Source organism: Panthera uncia (assembly GCF_023721935.1).
Source record: "Panthera uncia isolate 11264 chromosome B3 unlocalized genomic scaffold, Puncia_PCG_1.0 HiC_scaffold_1, whole genome shotgun sequence".
NCBI classification, from domain to species: domain Eukaryota; kingdom Metazoa; phylum Chordata; class Mammalia; order Carnivora; family Felidae; genus Panthera; species Panthera uncia.
In genome coordinates, this window is record NW_026057582.1 from 10626088 (window position 1) to 10653538 (window position 27451).

Here is a 27451-nt window from a genome sequence, read left to right on the forward strand (position 1 = left end):
CAGGGGCTACTTAGTACTCTAGAAAGAAGGGATAAGCGTGGTGAACTAAAAAGAGATTTGATTTTAAGTCTGAATACTGAATGGATGAACCCTTTCCCCCCACCGTGGAATTCACCTTTATAGGTGGCATGTGTCAGAAAGGAATGGGGTTTTGTTTTACTTCATAAAGTGAGCTGGTATTCTGAGTATGCTGTATTAAATAATCCATATTCTCTTCTGATTTGTGTGATCTTTCATTAAGTTCCCACATAAATATGGGTCAGTGCTTTCCATTTTGTCTCCATAGCCCATTTGTCTGCTTTTGCATCAGTATCACTTGTGCCAGGTGACAAATCCTAACCTGCCCTTCAGTTCTCTTCTCTATCCCCACCCCTCCCCCCACCAAACACAATAAACCTGAGATTTATTTTTTGAAGAAATTGAACTACAGAGATCTCAGATCTGGAAATAGCTATGAAAGGAAGGGTGGGGGTGTGGGGTAAAGCACAAAGTTGAAATCTGAATTTATGTAAAAGCCTACAAACTAAATGTCAAAATCACTCCTCTTCCCTGCTCTAGTCCAAGCCAGGCAGATAAAAGATTAAAAAAACTGGAGCTCTGGCACAAAAACAGACACTCAGATCAATGGAACAGAATAGAGAACCCAGAAACGGACCCACAAACGTATGGCCAATGAATCTTTGACAAAGCAGGAAAGAATATCCAATGGAATAAAGACAGTCTCTTCAGCAAGTGGTGCTGGGACAACTGGACAGCGACATGCAGAAGAATGAACCTGGACCACTTTCTTACCCCATACACAAAAATAAACTCAAAGTGGATGAAAGACCTAAATGTAAGACAGGAAGCCATCAAAATCCTTGAGAAAGCAGGCAAAAACCTCTTTGATCTTGGCCACAGCAACTTCTTACTCAACACATCTCCGGAGGCAAGGGAAACAAAAGCAAAAATGAACTACTGGGACCTCATCAAAATAAAAATCTTCTGCACAGCGAAGGAAACAATCAGAAAAACTAAAAGGCAACCGACAGAGTGGGAGAAGATATTTGCAAACGACATATCAGATAAAAGGTTAGTATCCAAAATCTATAAAGAACTTATCAAAAAACAAAGAGTCCAGTGAAGAAATGGGCAAAAGACATGAATAGACACTTCTCCAAGGAAGACATCCAGATGGCCAACTGACACATGAAAAAATGCTCAACATCACTCATCATCAGGGAAATACAAATCAAAACCATACTGAGATACCACCTCACACCTGTCAGAATGGCTAAAATTAGCAACTTCGGCAACAACAGATGTTGGTGAGGATGTGGAGAAAGAGGATCTCTCTTGCACTGCTGGTGGGAGTGCAAACTGGTGCAGCCACTCTGGAAAACAGTATGGAGGCTCCTCAAAAAATTGAAAATAGAACTACCCTATGCCCCAGCAATTACACTACTAGGTATTTATCCAGGGGATACAGGTGTGCTGTTTCAAAGAGACCCATGCACCCCAATGTTTATAGCGGTACTATCAACAATAGCCAAAGTATGGAAAGAACCCAAACGTCCATGGATGGATGAATGGATAAAGAAGATGTGGTATACACACACACACACACACACACACACACACACACACACACAATGGAGTATTACTCAGCAATCAAAAAGAATGAAATCTTGACATTTGCAACTACGTGGATGGAACTGGAGGGTATTATGCTAAGTGAAATTAGAGAAAGACAAAAATCATATGAGAACTTTAAGAGACAAAACAGATGAACATAAGGGAAGGCAAGCAAAAATAATATAAAAACGGGGAGGGGGACAAAAACAAAAGAGACTCTTAAGTATGGAGAACAAACAGGGTTACTGGAAGGGTTGTGGGAGGGGGAATGGGCTAAATGGGTAAGGGGTATTAAGGAATCTACTGAAATCATCGTTGCACTATATGCTAACTAACTTGGATGTAAATTTAAAAAACAAAAATTAAAAAATAAAAATAAAATAAAAACAAAAACCACAAAAAAAAAAAAAAACAACAAACAAACAAACCCTGGAGCTCTAGAAATAGTGAACAGCCCAAGAGCATATAGACTGGTGTGGGGACTGATGCGGGGGAGTGCCATGATGAAGTTATGCTCAGGAATTACATGGTGAAAAAACCAGTTTGCCTTCCAGTTCTGCAAAGAAAAATAAGTCAGCAAGCCTGCTTTTGCAACAGAGTTTCCACACAGCTCTTTAGTGCTTCATTCTTAAATATGAAAACCCATCTAAAGTTGAGGAAAACTTCCAAATTGACACACAGATGAGAACGAAGTATTAGAAGAAACCGTTGAAGAAAGCAGAAGAAAACTTCAACAGAAGCAAAATGCCCTTATATAGGGGTCCCTGGGTGGCTCAGTCAGTTAAGCGTCCAACTTTTGATCTCAGCTAGGTCTTAATCTCAGGATCAGGAGTTCAAGCCCTGCATTGGGCTCTGTGCTGGGCGTGAAGCCTATTTTTAAAAAAAAGGGAAAAAGCCCTTTTATAAAAGCGTTCTGTTGAATCAATGAGACATAAATAGGATTCTGTAAGAGTAAAGACAGCAGCTGTTGGAAATAAGGTAGCAGAAATGAAAAACACATAAAAAGATTGAAAGGTAAAATTGAAGAAATCTAGAAAGTAGAACAACAAAGATGGACAAATAGAACTATAGTATTGGTCCAGGTGTAACAATTTAACAAGCAGTGGTTTTAGAAACATACGAGAGAAAATGGAAGAGAAGCCAGTGGTAATATAAGAAATACTGCTAAAGCTAAAGGAATTTCTGTATTAAAAAGTTTTATCCCTTTCTCTAGGGAACTCTAGAGAAAAAGAGAAGATTCTACAGTGTTGCAGAGAGAGAAAAATTAGGTTCCATACAAAGAAATAGGACTCTGAATACTGTTGAACTTTTCAATAGCGGCAGCTGAATGCTGCAATCCAGTGGCATAGTGCCTTTAAAAAGCTGATGGAAAATTATTTTCTACACAAAATTCTATATTTAGCCAAACTGTCAATCAAGTGAAAGGCTAGATGAAGGCATTTTTTTCAGTCTTGCTTCAGAAAATTTTTCTCCCCTGCAACCCTACTGAGGGAAGTTATTAAGGATGCGTTCCACTAAATCATGAAGTGAACCAAGAACAAGTGTGGGACTCAGAAAATGGGGTCAAACACAGGAAATAAGAAAGGGAAATCCTAAGTACTAGCTGTATAGTAAGTCTAGTGGGCATCAAGTCTAGACTGGACTAGGAGGGTGAAAGTCTCCAAGAACATTAAATGACAAGTGGCATTAAAAGATTTCATGGGGGCAGGGGGGGATTCCTGGGTGGCTGTCGGTTAAGCATCCGACTCCTGATTTCAGGTCAGGTCATGATCTCGTGGTTTGTGTGATCAAGCCCCACATCAGGCTCTGAGCTGACAGCACAGAGCCTGCTTGGGATTCTCTCTCCTTCCTTCTCTGCCCCTCCTCAACTCATGCATGAGGGTGTTCTCTCTCTCTCTCTCTCTCTCTCTCTCTCTCTCTCTCTCTCAAAATAAATCTTAAAAAATTTTCATGGACCTTTTGGTGCTTTTATGAAGAATTAACAATAGGTTTATAGAAAATGAAGCAAGTGGGAAAAGTAGAAAATAATACCTCCAAGAAAAATTTAAAATTGCATATGGAAGAAAATATAATTCTAGTTGCACAGCTTGGCTCAGCAGTAAGCAGTATTTAAATAGTCCTAATATTAACACTGAATATTGATTTAATAAAAATTATAACATAGAGGTAAATATCAGAAGAAACAACTTAAGAATTGACAGTAGTTAGTTGCCTCTGACTGGGAGTAGAAAAGAGATAGGGTGGGGGGGTTGTTTTTAGAGGAAGCTTTTTATTACCACTAGCTACAAGACTTTTTAAATTATGAGCATATGCTGCTTTGATTACAAAATTAATTTTTTTATGATATGACATCAGTGCTCAAAAGAACCAGAGAGACCTAGATAGGATAGGCCATAATCCTAAGGAACTGGGGGATTTGTCATACAAATCAGTAATGTTAACTAAAAAGATTGTGCTTATCATTTTAGGTTACAGAGGGTTTTTACTTTCTCTCACTTGGTTGTCCTGACAACCTGTCAGTATGGTGGGGCTTAGAGTTGAATAACTAGCCTTTTCTCCAGCTTGTCAGTGATAAGGTTGTGACTCATACCAGCTCTTCTGACCCTAAGCCCAGAAACCAGTTTCCAGGGATGAAAGTGGGAGGCCACTGTAGGCCTGTTTGTAGGAACGAAATAGCAGACTAGTGATTGAAGCATCAACTCAGAGGAGTCTCAGCCATGAACCTGATTTGTGCTGAACCTCTTGGGTAAATGAGGGGAAATGTGGGCCCAGCTAGGAGGTTTAAAAACTGAGCAGGGACCTGGGTAGGTCACCACTCAGACTTTGCTTCAGAGCCCTTAGCTAAAGAACAGAGGGCTTTGTACTGAGTAGGCTGCTCTTTCCTGAATAGATTAATGTTTCTGTACCAATTATTTGACTTTTGGCTGCCAGCATAAAGACCTTCTTCCTAGTTTTGAGAAATTCCTCATTATACAGGTCTTGATAGAAGGCAGAGCACACCTCCCAGTGTAAAAACCTAAAAGGTTAAATGCTTGCTTTCTCAGCCTTCTCACTGGTTAATGTTTAAGCACATTACCTGGGCTTTTTGAATCAGGAGCTCATTAGCACAAAGAAGCAAGGACTATAGAAGGGTGCCTGGCTGGCTCAGTTGGTAGAGCATGCAATGTCTTGATGTCAGGGTTGTGAGTTCGAGCCCCTCACTGGGTGTAGAGATGACTTTAATTAATTAATTTAATTAGTGGCACCTGCGTGGCTCAGTCAGACATGATTTTGGCTAAAGTCATGATTTCAGGGTCATGATCTCAGGATCTTAGGTATGGAGGCTGCTTAAGATTCTCTCTCTCCCTCTCTCTTTGTCCCTCCCCCATTCACACATGCGTATACTCTTTCTCTCTCTCTCAAATAAAATTAAATACATTTAAAAACATTATTTAAAGGCAAGGGCTATAGAGAATTCTTTCTTTAAGCAGGGTGAGAGCCGCAACATCCAGTGGAAAAGAGAGAGGTCAGTGGCAGTGATGCCGATGATGGCATCCACTGTCTCTACACAGAGCAGGAGCTGTAGTGGCCTGGGGCCCAGAGCGACACGGGCTACTCACTGGGCTCTTTCCCTGATGTAGTCCTCAGTGCACAGCCTTTGTTCTTGTTTGTTTTCCGTGTCTGGTCTTCAACTTTCCCAGAAACTATGGGCTAAAGTATCCTTTCAAATAAAGTCCTTTTCTGTTGAAGCCAACTAGAGTTGTTTTCTGTGGTTATAGCTTGGAAGCCTGGTTGATAACAGTACATATATTAAAAAGACCAGTGTATAAAATTCCAAAATAGGTGGCTAGATTAGAAGAGCCTCAAAAAAAGGACCAGGTGTTCGATCACTGCTTTCACAATGATTTTAGCATGCACTGTGTAAACACCTCTGAAAACATGAGCACCTTAGTGAGAATATATTGATTTATAATTTTCTGAAAAAAAATTAGAAAATCCACTCTTTAGAGGAACTATAGGTTTTCTCATGAATTTTAACAACCCATGGCCTATCATAAGAAGGGAGTATATGATGTTTCCTTATTATAAAGACTCTTGACCTCAGAACAAAATAGCCCAGATTATCACCAACATGTACATGCATGCATATTCCAGCTCAGGATATTTTACAGTAGTGTACTTTCAATTGCAGATTTTATTTTTTTAGCTTGATCAAAACTGTATTTTTCAGTCTTTGGAATATGAAATTTACTTATACAACTCCAAAGTGGACCCTGTAATGCATTGCCCATATTTTTAGTTACAATGTATGTGATTATATTTTTTTTGAATTAGAAATCTAACAGAGAAACAACTGAAAGCAATGACCTAATTTTTCCCTTAGCAACTTGGTCAGATTTCAAGAGTGTGTGACTTGAAACAAATGCAAAGCAGTAAAGACTGTCTCCATTCACTGAGCCATTCCTCCCTCTTCCTGTCCTCTCCATTGTCCCCATGTTAACACTCTTCTTGTGTCTCAGTTCAATTGAACTGGCAGTTCATTTTACTTCTGTCTATAATTATTTCCTCTTCAGCAAGTTAGTCTGAATCTACTTCCTAGAGAATAATGGAGCTAAGTTAAAGACCATTATCAACAGATCAGAATAGTAAATGGAGATTTCAGTTAACTATGCAATATAGATGAAGAATTAATCTGTTTCAGGAATGGCAGTTCAGGTGACTCTCAAGTTCTGTATCTGTAATCATAAGGACACTTAGCACTTAAATTCTTTACTCAAAATTATGAGTAGAGTTCTAAAGCATAATATTTTATTGCATTTTTTTATTTTAAAACTTAAACCATTTTTCATGTAGACTACAAACTCTCCACCTCTGCCCCTCTGCTCACACTTTGTCTTAGAATACCTTTGCCTTTGACCACTAAATGTCCACGTTCTACCCCACTCTTTAAGACCAAATTCACATGCTACTTCCTTTGTTTCCTCTCAGGCATTCCAAATTAAAAGTATTTTCTACCTCCTGCAAACTTCCAAAACACTTTCTTTATGTTTCTTTTAGGTTTTTACATCTTCTAACTTATTTTGGAATTGTCTTTGTACATGTGTCATTTCCTCTATCAACTAGTGTATTATATACCCCCTAAAGACAGGGGCAAAATCTTAGTCCTCTTGAATCACCCAAAGAACCTAGCACAATGCTTTTTTGCTGTTAGTGGACTCTGAGTTACATATTTTGAATTATCTTTTTTTTTTTAAGTTTATTTATTTATTTTGAGAGAGAGCGTGCGTGCATGCACACATGTAGGGAAGGGGCAGAGAAAGAGGGAGAGAGGGTCTCAGGCAGGCTTGGCAATGTCATCCCAGAGCCTGGTGTGGGGCTCAGACTCACAAACCATGAGATCGTTACCTGTGCCAAAGTCGGATGCTCAACCCACTGAGCCACTCAGGTGTGCCAAATTATCTTTAATACCTATGAAAAGTGAGTAACTTTTTAAAAGGGGGGGGAGGGTATGTAATAAATGTTTGACTGTAGAAGTTACAAATAAAATTAAAACACTCTAGGAGATAAATATGAAGCAGTATTTATTTTTATTTTTTAAGTTTATTTATTTTGAAGAGAGTGAGTGAGGAGGGGAAGGGCAGAGAGAGAGGGAGAGAGAGGATCCCGAGCAGGCTCCGCACTGCCACAGCCCTACATGGAGCTCAAACTCATGAACCGTGAGATCGTGACCTGAGCTGAAATCAACAGTCAGATGCTTAACCAGCTGAGCCACAGGTGCCCTTGAAGCATTATTTTTAAAATTAAGTTTTGAGTTGGTCTAAATACTGTATAATTCTGTACCATTAAACTCAGTTTTAAGTTAAATTTCAAATAAAGTTGTCTTATCAACTTTTTATTTTGTTGTCCACTGTTATGTAAATAAGATGTCAGTTGAATTTAAAATATTCTTGGAGGGCTCCTGGGTGGCTCAGTCAGTCAGGTAAGCGTCCAGCTTCAGCTCAAGCCATGATCTCACTGTTCATGAGTTCAAGCCCTACATTGGGCGCTCTGTTCTGACAGCTCAGCCTGGAGCCTGCTTTGAATTCTGTCTGTCTGTCTGTCTGTCTCTCTCTCTCTCTCTCTCTCTGCCCCTCCCCCACTCATACTCGGTCTCTCTCTCAAAAATAAACAAACATTAAAAATTTTTGGTTTTAATATTCTTGGAAGCCATTCAAGGCTATTAATCTTTTGAAGCCAGAAAATTTAATCTGAGGACAGTTAGAAGCCTTTTCTCAACAATAAGCAAAACTTTTCTATGCATACTAAAATCCCAAGGATGCCACAGTCAAGGGAAACGGTGAAACAGAGGAAGACTTGCTTGTTTTGGTTTGGTTTGTTTTTCTTCCCCAACACAAATTTTTTTATTATAGTCAAGATCTGAGAGATTTAATTTGAACTTTACAGACATTAATATAATCAGACAAAAGATGAAATGCTGTACTCAGGTCATTATGGATATGAATACAAAACTTTGAACAACATGGGGACAAGGAAGAACTGCGCATTTATTATTTAAAGCGTATATTGAACTCTAGACACCACGAAAATAGCGGAAAGCATCTGCAATGATGCCACCCAGTACAGTGTATTCTGAAGTAGAGACTTGATTTCAAGTTAGCATTTTTTGAACAACGTTGCTATGCAAGGTGCAATACCAACGAGAAGAGATTTAAAAGGAGCCGTGTTTGAATGTCACTATGTACCTAGTGTCACGATGGGCACTTATATCTTTTCGTCTTCACAGCAATCCTGTGAAGCTCAGAGAATGGGTCTCTCATTTGCTCGGGTTCAGAGATAAATAACAGTACCCAAATTAAATGGTATTTTATAAATATGAAGTCTGGGGTTAGATCTGTGCTCCAGTCCTGGCTCTGTCATATGCTAACCATATAAATTCTTCCCGGTTCCTCAACTTGAGCTTGTCTCTTTCTCTCCATTGAAGTGTGGGCATCAAGCACTATGCCTGACAGTTGGGAGGGTCTTAACAAATGTTTTTAAAACTGACTTACATTAACTCTTTGGTAGATAATTTCTAAAGATAGAGTTGAGTTGTTTTCCTTATGCATCATTCGACAGCGTGGTCCCAAGCTTCCAAAGTCTAAAAAAAATTTACCAGATTCAGACTTTTTTTCAACACTGATACATAGGGTTACAATTGTAGGGAACATTCAACATTAGATGGCAAAACAAGGCCATAAAAAAATGGTCCACAGAGCTTTCCCATGGTGGTAGACTGCTTGGTGTAAGCTACCACTCACGGAAGCACTGAGAGAAGTGGCCTTTTCTGGAAGCCCCAACTTATTTTTATTTTTCTGATTCTGCAGTAGTCAAATTTTGGCCACTCCTCTTCTGTTGCCAAGGAATACAAAAATGTAATGCAACCCAAGATGCAGGTTGTTTGGGGGAAGACATCAGTGATTGAGGAAAGAAAATGATAGAAGGAAGAACCTCAGCATCGTACAAATATCCTGGCTTTTCAAATTCAGTATTGAGGTACAGAGTTGAAGCTTCTGCCTTAAAAACAAATATTATACTTACCTCCTCAAATATCTAGAGTAGAAGGACTTTGACCAGACACAGGCGTTTTAGAAATGGTGGGAAGAAACTATTCCAAGAATTAAGATGGATTAGTAATGACATTATTTAGCTATTACTGTGTGGAATACCTCACTTAATCTTTATGGTAACCTGTATGGTAGCTACCGTCGTTGTTCCCATTGTAGAGATGCAGGAACAAATGGCGTTGTTTCCTCCCCAAGGCCACTTCTGCTGATCAAATCTGCTTTATAGATACATGAATGTGTGTTTCTATTTCACGTGCATATCTTGTTCTGTAGTGTAAATAAATAGTAGCACAACATACATATTATTGTCTGGCCTTTTTCACACTTAAGCTTTGGAAAAACGGTGTCAATACATGTAGAGTCACTTTATGTTAATGTATTTTTTTTGTTTCTAAAATATAAGAATTGGGGCACCTGGATGGCTCAGTCGGTTGAGTGTCCAACTCTTGATTTCGGCTCAGGTCATCTCAGTTTGTGGGATTGAGCCCTGCATAGGACTCTGTACTTACAGAGCCTGCTTGGGATTCTCTCCCTTTCTCTCAAATAAATAATTAAAAAAAAAAAAAAAAAAAAAAGATTCACTCTCTCCCTCAGCCATGCACACACGCATGCTTTCTCTCAAAAAAATTAAAAAATATATATATGTGATGTACTGACGTTTGGATATTTAGATAATACAAATAATACAAAAAGTGTTTAAGAACCGTTCAGTCTCACTTCCCAGTGAAAAACACTGCTAACAAATAGCGCCTTTTTATAAATATCTTGTAAAGACTGAATCTTAGTTTGGAGTATGTATAACTGACCAGAAAGTTCTTGCCTCCAACTATTTTTTCATATATTTAGATGAAACAAAATACCAGTTTCTATTACAAGTTAACATGGGGTGGCCGCACTATGTCTCCACGAAGGGAATGACTTTGATTTATAGAAAGACTTTGAGCTCAGCATAAGAGACTCTTAAAAACTGAGAACAAACTGAGGGTTGATGGGGGGTGGGAGGGAGGGGAGGGTGGGTGATGGGTATTGAGGAGGGCACCTTTTGGGATGAGCACTGGGTGTTGTATGGAAACCAATTTGACAATAAACTTCATATATTGGAAAAAAAAAAAAAGAAAGACTTTGAGCTCTGTTTTGGTTATCTTTGCTATAACATTTTCGTATACCTCACATGTAGCATTGATACATCTGTAAAACTTCTGATACGTGCTTTACATATCATGGCATTTGAAAGTGAAATATCCACACATCAAAAAGTTGTGCCAAAACCCCCAAAACACAGTTTGCACACCTATGCATCTTTGTTTCTAACCATATTCCTCTTCAATCATAATAGAGTTAGGCCTTTTCCAGAATGGGTTGGTTTTAATACCGTTTCCACTGTCAGTGTGTTTCTTCCTGATGGAAGCTTACATTAAAGAACAATACTGAATTTTGATACTGATTCACTAAAATACTTCTAGAAGATCCATAGGTATCACATTGGTTCTCTAAACCTGTTGATGTCTGAGCTGTATCTAATTATGAGAGGTTCAGAAATTTTTCTAAACTAAACTGAGATTAAATAGTTTTTGTTATTCTAGTGCCTCATCTTAACTTCTAGATTGATAGTTTTTGTTTATAAGTGTAAGCAGTAAATAAAAATATAAAGTATCTAAAGTCTTCAGTGTCGTGAGCCCTACTTCTAAACTACATTTTGATGTCAGATTTTTAGAGATACTAAGTTAAATAGAAGTGGATGCATACAATGTTGTAAATCTGATCATTGTAATATGTCTGTAATCCTGAGAGAATAGCAGCAGCCTGAGTCTGCAGCAGATGTAGATGAAAATGGTACATTATGGAGGAGAAGGAAGAAAATAACCTGTCAATTCAAACAGACCTTGGTATAGAATTAGCACTGTGACTCCTATACTTTATTTATTTAGTAGACTTACTGTATGCCAGCAAGATTGAAGTAGTGAGTCTTGTAATAAGTACCCAAACTGTGTAAGTGCTCAAGTAGAGCAAAGCACTGTATGAGAGGGGAACACACAGGAAGAAGAGCCCCAGACCTCAGTATAGGAAGTTAGGGAAGGGAGGTCTGGAGAATGAATGGGAGTTAAATAAATAAAGATTGCAGATAAAGGTTAGGCAGAAGGAAAGCAGGTGGAAAGGCCCAGAGATAAATGAGAGCAAGGCACTTTGGGTTGGGATAGGGGGTGCAGAGACAAGAGTGGTGTGGTGAGAAATGAGGCTACAGAGACAATTAGGGCTCTATAATAAAGAACCTGGCCTACCATGCCGAGACATTTGGCTTTATCCCGAACATAGCAAGTAGCATGACCTGATTACGTATGCGTTTTCCGAAAGATCTCTTTGGCTTAGATCATAAGCAGCATGCAGACACCATAAGAAATGTCCCAGAAATAGTGTGTGTGTAGGGGGGCAGGGGAGTAATACATAAACAGATATAGTCTATAAATTACACATCAAAAATTGATAATTCTTTTTTAAAGTTTCCTACGATGTGTATTCATTTGTTTAGTAGAATTTTTGAGCACCTATTTTTTGCCAGGCACTGTGCTAAGCTCTTAACTTACATTATCTTCTATGGTAGGTATTATCTCCATTTACAGGTAAACTGACACTTGAAAATATTGTAAAACTGGGTTTATAGCTAGGAAATGTTATGGCCAAAATTTGAATCCTGGTCTTTCCAACTGCAGAGCTACTCTTTCCCATCACTGGGGAAGAGGGAACATGGTCTCCATGAGAAGAAGTCATCTGTGAGGTACATAGTTTTGAAGGGAGTGCACAGTTGTGTTAAGAGATAACTAATCAGTAAATATCACAAAGTTTTCTGAAAATCATAATATGGCTGTACCCCAAAAGCTTTGGATTTTTTTTTTATTATTAAAACAGAATTGAAGATACTAACTTACTGTTTTGACACAGTGGGAAATGGTTTAAGGATAGTAACGTATAGACGTAAATGGGTATTTTTTGTTTTTAGTTGAAAGGATGTGAACCTCTGAGTTTTTCACTTACTGAGACTATTAGAATTGTTTTTGTTTAACATTTTAACAAATGACATGTGAGTGGAAGGTGCATGGTACATTTGGGTTGTCAGCATTTCTGTTCCCTTTATGATCTTTGACTTGCTCTGTCCCCTCCAGACTCTGCTCTCCTATCCTTACCCACTCCCCACAGATCCCATGCTTGCTTCTGAATTAGAATACACCAGGATAATAATGTATAAGGAAACTTAATTATAGTAAGAGTTGCATCTTATTTAATCCTGAAAATAATCCAGTGAGGTAGATTTTGAGGATTAGGGAACATTTTTCAGATGAGGAAACAGGCAGAACTTCTTGTATCACACAGTTAAAAGGAATTGGGATTGGGTCTCTGGTCAGTCTGACTTGAATGGTGTATCTTGCGTCTCTCTTCTAGTAAGATGCCTGTACATTAGGATATGTGTTCAATTTCAAGATCGGGCAACCTGTAGGTTCCAGAATTAGATCTCCCTGCATTGTAATATAGTGGAGGCTTACATATTATGCAGGGTGTCTGTATTTACAGAACTGACATCCCTGTGAATGCTTTTCCCTTTCCTCGTGCTGTTTTCACCTACCCCCAAAGCCCTTAAGCCTATTAAAAATAGCATATTAAACATTAAGTTATAAAGAAAACATTAAAGCAATATAAAGATATACATATGTATCCAAGTGAGTATCTTAAGGGTTCTTAGTCTTGTCTTTTTCCTTTCATGTCTTAGAGAAATCTTTAATCTTTTATAATTGTCTGTGTGCTTTAGCCTCCTCCCTTCTTTACCAAGTTACTTCTTTCCTATCTTCCTCTGTCTATTCTTTCTTTTCACTCAACTTGGGAAAAGCTATCTGAATAAAGAATACAAGCACTCAGGGTACATCTTCACACACAAGCAGCATGAATCTCAGTGATTGCCTCTTTCTCATCAGAAGGGAGTAATGTTCTCAAAGCAGAGAACCTTCTCATTTCCTTTCCAATATTTGCTTGGATTTTGTGGTCAGTGATTGATTTTATGTTGGCACTGAGGGAAGGAACTCCTGGCAACTTCCATAGCCTGATGGTTTTTGTTTGTTTTTGCTTTGATTTTTTTGAATAGATATAATATATTCAAATAGGACAAAAGTCAAAATATATGAAGAGTACTCAGCAAAGAGTCTCCTGTTCCCCCAACTTTTTGTCCCCCACCGCTGAGTTCCCCTTCTTGTTACCAGTGTTACCAGTTTCTTATACATCTATCTGCTGAGGTAGACAATCCAGAGATAGTCTCAGTACATATGTTTTAAAATATATTGAAAGGAAACATAAAAAGATATTTGGAATAGATCTACAGTATTACTAATGCCCTCTGACATTTAGGTATTGCAAGGAACTTGTGAGACTATTAAAAGGGGCAGAAACTTGAAAGATATTCTTCCATGTAGAATATATCTACACTTTATATATGGTACACTTTAGGAGTTTGCTTCTATATTGTGTATAGAGGGTAATTTTTTTTTTTTTTTTTTAAAGAGAAAGAGCAGGGGAGGGGCAGGGAGAGAGGGAGAGAGAGAATCCCAAGCAGGCCCCAAGCTCAGTACAGAGCCTGATACAGGGCTTGAGATCATGACCTGCGCTGAAATCAAGAGTTGGACTCTCAACCGACAGAGCAACCCAGGAGCCCCAAGGGTATTTTTAATATCTACCCAACAGGAACAACCAAATTCTGAACATTAGCCAAAAGGGTATGAGAAATAAAACCCAGAAAAACTCAACTTGCTTTTCATCTTTTTTTTGTAGTGAAAATAGATTTTAATTTAAATTTCTTTTTCTTTTTTTCTCCCTAGCTTTGAGACATAATTGACATATAGCGTTGTGTTAAGTTTAAGGTACACAGTGTAATGATTTGATACATGTATGTGTTGTGAAATGTTTGCCACAGTAATATTGGTTTATGCATCCTTTACCTCACATAGTTAACATTTTGTTGTTGTTATGGTCACAACACAAAGCTGTACTCTCAAAACAACTTTCAAGTATACAATACAATATTAACTGTAGTCACCATGCTGCACATTAGATCTCTGGACCTTATTCATCTTGTAACTAAAAGTTTCTACCCTTTGATCAACATCTCCTTGTTTCCTCCACTCCTCAGCCTTTGGAAACCACCATTCTGTTCTCTATTTCTGTGAGTTTGATGTTTTTAGATTCCACATATAAGTGAGGTCATACAGTATTTGTCTTTCTCTATCTGAATTATTTCACTTAGCATGATGCTTTCAGCGTTCATCCATGTTGTTGGTATATGGCGGGATTTCCTTTTTTATAGCTGAATAATATTCCTATACACACACACACACACACACACACACACACACACACATTTTCTTTATCCATTCGTTTCCATATCTTGACTGCTGTGAATAATGCTGTAGTGAACATGGGAGTGCAGATATATCTTCACGATAGTGATTTCATCATCCTCAGATACGTACCTAGAAGTGGATTGCTGACTCATATGGTAGTTCTGTTTTTATTTTTAAGGAACCTTCATCCTGTTCTTGGTTGGCTATGCCAACTTATATTTCCACCAACAAAGCACCAGAGTCTCCACATCCTTACCAGTACTTGTTATCTCCTTTTTGATAATAGCCATTCTGACAGGTGTGAGGTGATATCCTATGGTTTTGATGTGCATTTCCCTGATGATGAGTGATGTTGGGCACCTTTTCATGTACTTTTTGGCCATTCGTATGTCTTTGGAAAAATGTCTATTCAAGTCCTCTGCCCAATTTTTTAATCAGATTATTTGCTGTTGAGGTATAGGAGTTCCTTACACATTTTGGATATTAACCCCCTATCATATATGGTTTGTAAATATTTTCTCTCATTCTGTAAGTTGCCTTTTGATTTTGTTGATTGTTTCCTTTGCTGTGCAGAAACTTTTTACTTTATGTAGTCCCACTTGTTTATTTTTTTTGTTTGTGTTTTAGGTCTTATTTCTAAAAAATCATTACGAAGACCCATGTCAAAAAGCTTTATTCCTATGCTTTCTTCTATGAGCTTCATTGTTTCAGGTCTTACATTGAAGTCCTTAATCCATTTGAGTTAGTTTTTGTGAGTGGTGTAAGATAGGGTCCAATTTCATTCTTTTGCCTGTGGATGTTCGGTTTTTCCAGTAGCATTTTTTGAAGAAACAAACCTTTCCCCCTTGAGTGTTCTTGGCTCCCTTGTCAGTTAGCCTTTTTTTTTTTTTTTTTTTTTTTTTTGCCAAATTATAATGCAACTTTACCTAAAATATTGATTGCAGTTTTTCCTACCCTTCCTCAGGGAAGTGGAAAGTTAGACATGTGCTGAGAAAAGACAACTGCAGTAGATCAAAGAAAGGAGCGCTTAGGGCAGACTAAAATGATGAGGACTGTCCAGTATGTCAGAAACTGTGTTACTAAAATGGTCGTAAACTTACTATGACGAGTAGACCCTAAGGTGACCCCTAATGATCTTCGTCTTCTGGTATTTATACCCTTCATGCAGCCCCTCCTCTTAAGTGTGAGCACAGCATACATCTTGTTTCTAGCCAGTACAGTGTGGCAAAGATGAGATGTCATTCCCATGATTACATCACACTTGAGAAGATTGTCGTTAACAGTAGACTTACACTGGAGACTTTTTCCCTTGCTGGCTGTGAAGAAGTAAGCTACTATGTTGTAAGATGGCCTATTGAGCAGACCTCATGGCAAGAACTTCAGGAAGCTGGGCCTTTTTTAGTCATATGGCCACAAGGAAATGATTTCTGTCAACAACCTGAATGGGCTTGGAAGCCAATTCTTCTCCAGAACTTCCCCAGTTCCTCAGATGAGAATGCAAGCCCAGCTGACACCTGATTGTAGCCTTCCAAAACCCTAAGCGCCCAGGTGACCTGTGCCCAGATTCCTGACCCCCAGAAGATACGAGATGATTTGTTGTTTTAACCTGCTAAGTTTGTGGTAATTTGTTACACAGTAATAGAAAACTAATACATTATTTAATCTTATGTTATTTTCACATGTCAAAATGGTTTCATATCAATAATTTGATGTGATTTAACTTAACGAGGAGAAAAACAGTAATTTAGATCCAATTCATCACAGAGTCTTCAAGGTGATAATCAGCCACACCTCTACAAAAGACTCAATTCAGGAACGATGGCGCAATTAGCCACAGTCCCAGCTGCTGCAACTGGCTGGAGGCTATAATTGATATTCTCCTCAAAACTATATCACTCAGAGTTCAGTTAGGGAAGCTGAGCAGCTCTTAGGGGATAAGGGAATTCTAGGAATTGAGCCTCACACAGCCACAGGGGAACTCCAGGGAAGGGAAGGGAAGATGGGAACAGGAGGGAAGTAGAATGCGGAGGAGCTAACAGCCCGTCAACCTGAGAGGCCCAGCACTCTAAGCCACTGCCCTGAGGCTGCACAAGGGAGGGGAGCATGTGCAGAGTGGCTGTTTTGTCTGGGGCTCTTCCGTCAAGCATCTGGTGGTGACCTGGGGCTGGTGTAGTCACCTGGGCTGCAGCTGGGAGGGAGAACTGGGCTTGGAGCAGAGGAGAGCGAGGAACAGCTAGAACCCACGGGCACCTCTGTGTTTGCCCATCACCACACCCAATTATGGTGACTTTTAGAGAGGGAGGACTGCTGCTTTTGCCTTCCAGATCTCACACATTTCTCTTTTGACCAACTTCGCTTGGAACCATATAGGAATGGAGATTGTGGGAAACAGTTTAGTGTTAAGCAAGTTGAAACAGTACAAATTAGCACAGTCTCCCTTTTCTATCACCCAACCTAGATTTTCATTATCCTTTGCTAATATTTCAGCAGGTCTGGGTGACCTGCCAGGTGTTTTGACCCAGACTTTCATCCCAGAGGTCTCTGGGTTGCTTTATCCATGGTTGCTACAGTTTCCCAGTCTCTGTTGTCACTGCGCAGAGAAACAACAAAGGATGTCCTGGTGAATGCCTTGAATTTCAGACAGACACCTTCCTGCACCTGTTGTATTTCCCCAGACCTAGCATCCTGGTCCAGCATTCTCAAGATCTCCCATGAGCGATCCTCTAAACACTGCCGGTCCATATCGCCAGGTCTTGTAATTCTTGGGAGAAAGAATACACTCCTCCCAGAATAGAAACTGTTTTCTCACTCAGACTGTGATCATGAGTGATCAGATCCTGATTATTGGTTTGGAGCTAGTGAGAAGAGGCAGAGCCAGACCTTGAAGAGGACAAGGCACCTGAAGGGTCTCCTGACAGTTGGAGGCTGCTGTCCTCTACAAGGAGTTAGGAGAGCTGTTTCTCCCACCCAGAAAGTACAGACAAATCTTGGGGTTTGAGATCCCTCACTCATTCACCCAAATATACCCATTCCAGATTTCTGTCACCAACTGTTTCTTTAGGACCCAGATTTTATCTCAGATTTGTTAAGATTTTGCATTCAAGTCTTTGTGAGTCTGATATCTTTAAAATTAAATCTGGAGCCTGAGTTTTGGCATCTGTTCTGCAGCTGCAGGAAATAAGGGTTTTTTAAAACACTGACCTAGAAGTCTTCTGACTTTGACAGAATGCCTAGATTGAGGGGTGGCTAACCTGAGCCAATTGTTTCCTTTCTTCATGTCTTTGAAACCACTTAGCGAAAGCCGGCCAATTTCAGGTCCTCATAGTTCCTAATGTTCCCATTAAGTGTCACCACTCCTACTGAACTGACACCTCACTTAATGAAGAACCATAGTGTTGTCGTAAGTGTCACTTACCACTAGGAATGGGGGTCCTTCTTACCAGTTGTTCAGTGACTGATCTAGTTCCAGAGTCTCATTCAGGAGTCTTGTTTTGTAGGGCCACTTCTGTTCCTTTCATATGTGGGTGTCTCTTCCCATTCCCCCACAACCCCTACTGAAATAGCCTAAAACACAGTCTTGCACGCCTGTGTTATTTGGTAAATAATCCCCCGAATAGGAGAGTGACCCAGTGAGAGTGAGATCAGGGAGAAGGGCAAGTAGTAGAAGAGTGGCCTTGGGGTGGTTGCCACTGGAGGTGCCAGGGTTTCAGCCCCGCCAGGACCCTCTGAGGCACTCTGTGAAATCTTCAGCGTGGTCCTTCTAAGGAGTGGGAGAGGAGTATTCATCCAGCCAGCTTTCACAAATGGCAGAGTCCAAGGACTGGCAGGTTAAAACCACTGCAGCACAGATCGACTTTCTTCTAATCCCTGTATGTCTCACTCTCATTTTCTGCCTTGGCTCTAGAATTCCGGTTGACTTTTTAAAATGGAGAAGATGCAGGGTTGATGTGATGGTGGTACGCCTTTCAGCCGCGTGCTCAATATGGATTGGAATACTGAGGGAAGGAGACAGTAGGAAGCTTTTCAGTATTTGATGTGTGAGGTACTGAGGATTTAGAAAATAAAGCGGCTAATCAAAGTGCATCTTGAAGGAAGAATTGGTAGGACACATTGACCAGGTCTATATGTCAAGAGAGGTAGAGCCGGCACCGCTGATTTAAGACTCTTCTGGCCTAGAAAAGGGGGAGTGTTAACGGACATACTGGCCCACTGATGTTATTTAACATAATCCTCAGAACTCTGATGGGATTGTTTCATCCTCTGAATGAGAAAATGAGACCCATGGAGGGTGTACTTTGATTCGCACAGGGTGCTAAGGGAGAGAGTCAAGAGTTAGTGATGAAACTGCCTGAATTCAAACCTATATGCTCTTTTGACTGCCCTCACTTCCCTCTCTTTTCATGATTCCTTTCCTTGGGAACTGGAATCAGTCCCATGCAGGTTACTTGGAAAGAATTGAAGCAACTTTTTTCTCAACCCTATTTGCAACTTGAAGTCTTATTTCTGTTTCTGACTGATGCCACTGAAGAGCCACCATGCCTGCTGTAAGGCCAGCCTTCCTCTAAATTTAATATACTGTCTATACAGTACAGCTGTACGGGAGCATGGCAAGCTGTAGGCTCCCTCCACCATTCCATTCCCTTCATTCCTTTCTCCTTGCCTGTTTTCTTCCTTTTCCCCCCTCAAGCCCACTATGAAACTCTGAATCTAGAAGCTGCTCGTGGACATGAGCTGATGAAAAGGTTTCCTCCCGCTGCTGGTGAAACAAGTATGAGAGTGTACTTAGGAATAATGAAGAGCATGAGAGTGGCAACAAAGACAGACCTGATAGTGCATTCAGGAAATCTGACAACATTGAAGCTTATCTTAGTTATCAGAGGAACATGAAGAGGGAGGGAAAATGTTGATAGTAAAAACAGAAAGTGATGCTATTTTACATGCAGCAGTAACAGCCATTTGTATTACTAAATGTCAGATTGATTTGTTTATTTCTTTATATCTCTGCCTTGGTCATTCATGGTATGTAGCTCAAATTTTTGAAAAGAGGCATTTTTGTCAACATCAAGTTTTAGAAGGAGAGTATCCTGGTAAAAGAGAATAGAAGAAATGATTAAACAAGTAGGCAATGGATCTGTAAAATGAAGTTTTCACACAAGCCAAAAAAGAAAAATCATAAGAAGTTGACTTCATATTTCATCTGCTAACCTTACAACTATATCATTGAAAATCTGCTACCTGAGCAGAATAAATACATGGGCACCTTTGAGCCATTATATATCTTGGCTACAGATGACTTTTTCTGTTACAAGGAAATTGGTAAAGACTTGTAAGTTCATCCAAGAAGGCATATGGCATATTGGTCAACCATTGCTGTGTGACAACCGACTGGGGAATCTCAGTGGTGTGGGACATGAACATATATTTCTCACAAATTTCCAGGTCAGCTAAAATTACAAATTTAAGTTTGCAGTGGCTGATTGCCACTGTCATTTACCAGGGCTGGGTGACTCTGTTCCCACTGCTGCTCATTCTCCTAGGATCAATAAGCTAGCCACAGTATGTTCTTACCGTGGCAGTGGCAGAAGGCGAGAGGGCAAGCCCAGTTCCTAAAAGTACTTCTGAAACTTTTTGTCACATCATATCCACTAACCTTCGATTGGTCAAAAGAAGATCTCATGGCCAATTCCAAGTCTTGGGGTCAGAATGTATACTCTGCCCATGGGTGGGTGGGATCAGAGGGCTTAGTGGTGGTGATTATGAATGGTAATCTGCCATCTCTGGGTAATAGTCTTAAGATTTAGGCTTCTAGTTTAAAAAAGATAAAATAGTTGTTCTGATTGTGTATTTAGTTATCTTCAAAGAAACACAAACACCAGGGCGCCTGAGTGGCTCAGTTAAGCTTCCGACTTCAGCTCAGGTCATGATCTCATGGTTTGTGAGTTCAAGCCCTGCTTTGGGCTGTGTTGCTGACAGCTCAGACCCTGGAGCCTGCTTCAGATTCTGTGTCTCCCTCTCTCTCTGCTCCTCCCCTGCTCACGCATGCATGCGCTCACTCTCTCAAAAATAAATATTTAAAAAAAATTTTTTAAAGAAATATAGATACAATTTTATCTCTAGTTAGGAAATGGAGTTAGCAGATTCTGTAGAGAAACAAAAAGGAAGAAAAAGTTGCCTCTGAGGGTTAATTATTACTAAATGGCAGGAAACAAATCTGACTTTTATATATTGTGAAACTGACATGGGGAAAGGATTCTGGACAGAGTGGTGCTCCTCAAAGTGTGTCTGTAGTAAGTACAGTTATTGAGAGTAAGCATTTAGAAATTCTTTGGCAGTTTGACATTGCCACCATTTTCAAGCGGTGTTTTTATTAAACTATTGGTCCGTGACAGATTAGAAATTTAAAAAGAAGCAAAAACAACTGTTTCTTGACCCAAGATAGTTTGAGAAGAGCTGAGATAGACTATGGCATTCTGCTCACTAGGAATGAATACCAGCACTGTACATAAGTGAATCTTCTGATTTATACATTGGTCTTACAGGGTTTGGGTTAGTATCGCTTTGTCAACAAGAATCCAATCATCTTTGAGAGTGTGCTGCTCATGTTTTTGGACCAACAAGACTGGTCGGAAATTTACCAAGGAAATAGCATTGTAAAGCCTTTTAACATCTTGCTTGCTGGCCTTTCCCTGCGAGCGTCCTTTCTGCCTTGCTGCTTGCTGTATATACATTTTCATTCCATTATCAATAACCTTGAGAAAATGCAAATTACCGCTAGCTAAAATCCTTTACTGTAATACGGAAATATTACATTTGACAATATTAGATAAATCTTTTTTTAAAATATGTCTTTTAGCATTCTAGTTTTTTGCCTAATTGTCTTCCTTTCACATTTGTGAGTTAATATCACTATGTTCGGTATATTTATAATGTGCTTTCCTGTCCATAAGAGGAGTGGTTCAAAGTGAAGAGGTTCTGGGGCGCCTGGGTGGCTCAGTCGGTTGAGCAACTGACTTCGGCTCAGGTCACGATCTAGCAGTCCATGAGTTCGAGCCCCGCGTCGGGCTCTGTGCTGACCGCTCAGAGCCTGGAGCCTGTTTCAGATTCTGTGTCTCCCTCTCTCTCTGACCCTCCCCCGTTCATGCTCTGTCTCTCTCTATCTCAAAAATAAATAAACATTAAAAAAAAATTAAAGAAACCCTTTAAAAACACACACACACACAAAGTGAAGAGGTTCTGATGAGCATTGATTCATATAAGACCTAAGTTTAGAGGCATAAAAAGGGGGAGAAATTTTTAGGCGGGGGGGAGGGTGGGAAGGCTGTGTTTAGTTAAGTACAACTTTTCTTCCTAGTTGTATTACTTTAAGCAAGTGTATTAATCTTTGTGAATCTTAGTTTTCTCATCTGTAAAGTGGGAATAATAATACCACCCTCTTTGAGAAAGAGTGCTAAAATCAAATAATTGTAAGTTAAGTACAGACTTGGCACATAAGTTTCAAAAAGATTAGATATTTTTGTTTTTAATTGATTAGCTCCTAAATGTCAGGCATTGTAGAATCACTAAAGTGGGCCCTCTTCCCCAAAGGAGTTCTCAGTCTGGTAGAGGATTCTGACAAATATTTCAGAAATATAAAATAATTTATGCTATTATATAGAGGGAAATAGGTCAGCCTGGACACTTATGTAAGAGGAACATGTGACCTAGGCTTTGGGGAACAAGATCAAGATAGGCTTTTGAAAAGAAGCAACATTTAAGCTAAGTCTAAAAAACGTGGATGAGTTAAGGAGAATTAAGAGCATTACAGGGGTGCCTGGGTGTTTTAGTTGATTTAAGCCTCTGACTCTTGATTTCAGCTCAGGTCATGATCTTGTGTTTTATGGGATCAAGTCCCACATCAGGCTTTGTGCTGGCAGCATGGAGCTTGCTTGGGATTCTGCCTCTCCCTCTCCCTCTCCCTCTCCCTCTCCCTCTCCCTCTCCCTCTCCCTCTCCCTCTCCCTCCCCCTCCTCTGCCCTTTCCCCCTTGTGCTTGCTCGCTCTCTCAAAATAAACAGTTTTTAAAAAACAACATAAAAAAGAGCATTTCAGAAAAATGGAACAACATATGCAAAGGCCTGGAGGTGAGAGTTTGGTGGAACTCTAGGAAATGGCAAGTAATGAATGCAGTATGACTGGAATGTAGAATATGAGCAGGAATGGAACTGGAGAAGTTGGCAGGGGCCAGACCATCAAGAATATGTAGTTTGGATTTTATCTTGAAGTTATTTGCAAGCTATTGAATAATTTGTTACATATATAATCTAATTTACATTTTAAAAGATCATCTGGCAACAGTATGGAGAACAGATTGGAAGGGAGAAAGATAGGAACTTTTCGAGGCTATTTCAGTAATGCGGGGAGAAAGTATCAGATTCTGAAATGGGGAGGTGGTAGAGATTCAGCGGAGGGGATGGATTTAAAATAAGAATAGAATGAACAGCATTTGATGGTGAGTGCATGTGGGCTTCAGAAGGAATCAGTAATAGTACTTAAGATTTCTGGCTTTGATGACTGGGAGAAAGAGGTATCTTTCTCTAAAGCAGGGGTGAAGAAGGGGGGTACTAGGGGCACCTGGGTGGCTCAGACAGTTAAGTGACTTCAGCTCAGCTCATGATCTCATGGTTTGTGGGTTCAAGCCCCGCATTGGGCTCTGTGCTGACAGTTCAGAGCCTGGAGCCTGCTTAGGGTTCTGTGTCTCCCTCTCTCTCTGCCCTTCCCCTGCTCATGCTGTCTCTCTGTCTCTCAAAAATAAATAACAACATTTAAAAATTTGTTCTAATAAAAAAAGATGGGGGGTTCTAGATTTCCCAGAGGAAACGAATTGACTTGCATTTAAGAGGTCTGCAGAAGAGCCCCACAACTCCCCGGTGGGAAGTTGAAGGGGTGAGTCTGGGAGTCAGGAAGGAGCTCTGGGTTGGAACTATATGTAGATTTGAAAATCACGAGGATGCTTTGGGAGTTAAGGCCACGGGGGACAGATGTGCGGTGAAAAGAGCAGTGTATTCACAGTGCTTGGCAAGTAGGTACTGCCAGATGAACAAATGAAGAGTGTCAAGAGTACAGTCTCGTTTAAATCTCATAACAATCTTGAGTCAGGAGTATAATCCCAGTTTTACAAATGAGAATATTTCAGGCTCACAGAGGTTAAGGATTTATGCAAAATGACTTAGCTTCTAGGTGGCCAAGGTGCGATTTCAAGTCCAGTATGTCTTGATTTCAAAGGCCACTTTTTCCTGTCATGTCTCACTTCTTTGAAAACCTCAGAAGTTTAAATATATGATGTTATTGTTAATTCTCTTTCTTCACCTCTGCCAATATCCTGGTTTCATAGGATTGTGATACATCCTTTTCAGTAACCACTTTCTCTCTAGCTTCACTTGCTTCATTCCCAAGCACATCTCTCAGATTGACCCATTCTCCCCAACCCTAGTCCAGTGCCTGTTCACAACAAGTCTTCCTCTAGCTACTGGAGGAGGCCTGTCCTCCTCAGCTGGGCATTTGGCTCATAAACTCATGAGAGCTGTCTAGAACTTCTCCGTATTTCTCACTCCTCATTAGCACATATACACATCGTTGGGTGTTGTTTACATGCATGTTTCATTGTGGTGGTCTCAGTGTTCCTTCTCAGGATCTCATGTTAAATAAATCTTTAATCTTTAGATGAGATTAGTCTTATGTTGATGCTCTGTTACCACTTTTCTCAAAATGATTTTATCTTTGTGATGGAAGCGTCTCGGGTACTCTCTGACCTTTGCTCCATATCCAGCATAGGGGTTCTTTGTACTCTGTCCCTTATGTGATGATTCAGCCTTTGCTCCTGCATTTTTCTAGAAGGATCCTTTTATGTTTTTGAAGGGAACAAATTTAATTGTTAGAAATTTCTTAGTATTGAGGCAAAGTCCCCTTCTTTTAACATCCACATGTTGGACCTGCCCTTGGAACAACAGGGAAGTCGGTTATTTCTCCTCTGCCTCATGAAGGTCTGTCAGACATTTAAAGATCACTTCCTGTGTCTCTCCTCAGGTTTCTCTTACATAAGCCAAGTAATCTTGGTTGCTTGGAGCTTTTCTTCTGTGACAGGGCTCAAACTCTCTACTATTCTTTTGCTCTCCTCTGAGAATTCTGGTGTTTTGTCAATGCTTCATCTAAAACACAGGGCCCAGAGTAGAACACAACACTCCATACACAGTAGAGCATGCAGCATTATTCCATTGATTAGGACTCTGTGCTTGAATCTTAAAAGCCTGAGATCGCTTCAGCTCTACAGCAGCGATGTCCCATCTTGCATGCGTTCCCCTAAGGTACCCAGGTAGTATTTTTACATAGGTTGTGGTTAAACTAGCTCTCTCCTGTCATCTGCTGTGCAGTTGATTTTCTTTCATTGAAATATAGAACTTTCTAATTTTCCTGGTTCTGTTTCACCCTCATTTTGACCCATCTGTGTAGCCACTTATGATCATGTCATCCAGTGTGTCTTTGTGTTTCCCAGTTTTCGGTCACCTGGAGATTTTGAAGCATATTTTCCACACCTTCATTCAAGTTCTTGAATAACATCAAGAAAACAGAACCCGCACTCCATCCCCCACGTTAATCAGTGCCACTTCCAAGTGGTTCCCTTAACCACCATTCTGTCATCCATCTATAGCTCTTCATCCGATCTGCAAAGATCTCGTTTGCACACTCAACAAATTTTTATTTAGCACCTGCCATGGCAAGAAGGTGCTAGACATGCAGTGAAGACAGCAGTCTCTGTCTTCTAGAAACATCAAGAAGTATATTGTTAAATGCTTTGCAGAAATCAGGTTACACGATTCTCTATGATGTTCTCCTTATCTGGTACCGTATCAGAAAAGGGAATGAAGCATTATTTTTTGCACTCTGTATTGGCTGCTAATGATCTTCTATCACCTGGAAAGGGTGACCATAGTCATTACCTTTCTGTCTTTGCCTTTCATGGTTTCACATTGATGTTGAGCTTTGCAAGTCTCTGGAGTTCATCGATTCCTTTTCTTTTAGCTGTATCTTTCAAAGCCTTGGGCTCATTAGAGAGCAGCCTCTCTAGCCTCATTTTTGTTGTTGGTAGTGGTAAACGCTTCTTTTTTCCTCCCAAATTATCAGGATTCCTTTTGATTTTACAGTAAACTTAGTTATAAAGAATTTCCGTCCAACTTCAGCAATTTTCCCTTCCATAAGCTTTGTCACTCAGATTTTACTTTTATCTTGTATCAGTATTTTGAAATGGTCTTTCCTAAGGAAAATAGTTGACTATCCTCAGGTTATCTTCACTTCTTTGAGCCCATAGAGTGTCATAGTCACTTTTTCCAGAAGCCTGGTCCTTTTCACTTAAACTACTTCTTTCTTTTGGGGTGCCTGGATGGCTCAGTCGGTTAAGGGACCGACTTCAGCTCAGGTCATGCTCTCGTGGTTTGTGAGTTCAAACCCTGCATCGGGCTCTGTGCTTAGAGCCTGAAACCTGCTTCAGATTCTGTGTCTCCCTCTCTCTCTGCCCTCGCCCACTCACGCTCTGTCTCTCCTTCCTTCAAAAATAAATGAATATTTTTTTTAAAAAAACCTACTTCTTTCATTTTAATTCATCAGAATTAATCTCAGATGAGCATAAAGTTACATTATGTTGTCTATGCTGAGGGATTAAACTATCAATAATAACAAGTTTGTTTTGTTTTGTTTTCATTTTTAGAATGATGCAAAGAACAGATGTCCTACTAGTTCATGGAAGATAGCCCACCTGTCTTCCCAGGTGTGGATTCTCTTAGCAGTCAAGTGTCATCTGTACCCTTCCTTTGACTGGTTATTTCCCACAATTGTATCATTTCTACCTTCTTTTCTTTCCCCTTTGGTCCAGTGCTCTCCACTAGAGTGGTTTACTCAAAGTGTTGGATTTGCACAGAGATACTTACTTTTTTAAACAATTGTGAAGATTCTCTGCCTTTTTCTGTGGATCTGTCTCTATTGAAAAGCAGATTTCCTAAAGATGTTATAGTCTATTGTTACCTATTGTTATCCCATTCCACCAAGTCTTGGTGATTTCCATGAAATTTTATTTATTTCCTTGTTCTTTTTTACTATTGCTACTTTTAAGTATAGTGTCTAACACACTAATGTTCAATAAACAATATTTATGATTAATCTTAAGAAGTATTTGCCTTCTCTTTTAGGCTGTGAGGATATCATTGCTGAGAGCATCTCATTAGATACCTTAATTGCCATCCTCAAGTGGAGCTCTCATCCATATGGCTCTAAATGGGTGCACCGACAAGCTTTACATTTCCTCTGTGAGGAATTTTCCCAGGTCATGACTTCGGATGTTTTTTATGAACTCAGCAAAGATCATCTGCTTACTGCTATCCAGTCTGACTACCTACAGGTAATCATTTATGCACCTCTCAAATTCATTGTCATCCATATGTGCACCAGAAAACCCATCTATATTCTATTCTCCCATCTAGGGAGATTGGCCCACCCAGGGACGCCCTCTTCAGATGTGTACAGGAAAAGCCTTCTGGCTCTCTGGCCCTTTGTGCCCCTGCTGCTATGACTCAGCATTGTGAATAAGCCCAGGTCCCAACCACCTACACCAAAGGGGTGGAGGCAGTAGGCAAGGTCAGAAGCATATCCCAACAGTGATTTTCTTGGCTTCCATTAATCCACTATAACAATTTATTGGTTTTCGTGGAGTATCAGATACTTAGACTGTAGACAGTAGCTTAAGCACACAGTAAGAGTAGTATTCAATTTCCGATCCACTCAAATGCTTATAAAAACTCAGTGTATGTGCCTTTCCCAAATACAATAATGTTTTCAACTATTTATTTTTAAT

At 39.8% G+C, this 27451-nt stretch overlaps 1 protein-coding gene across 6 annotated transcripts in view; it reads left to right on the forward strand.

Annotated features, from left to right (window-relative positions):
* BTBD7 (BTB domain containing 7) overlaps window positions 1–27451 on the forward strand; it is an 86754-nt gene that overhangs the window by 35424 nt on the left and 23879 nt on the right. For 3 of the 6 annotated variants that reach the window (XM_049612256.1, XM_049612259.1, XM_049612260.1), the window contains exon 4: window positions 26790–26998. The exons of 1 other annotated variant lie outside the window; for it this stretch is intronic. In XM_049612256.1, coding sequence (XP_049468213.1) covers window positions 26790–26998 — 209 coding nt within the window. Of the gene's footprint in view, window positions 1–558; window positions 11092–25424; window positions 26372–26789; window positions 26999–27451 lie in introns of those variants that run through there. 2 more of the 6 variants (XM_049612258.1, XM_049612261.1) reach the window with 2 other exon arrangements.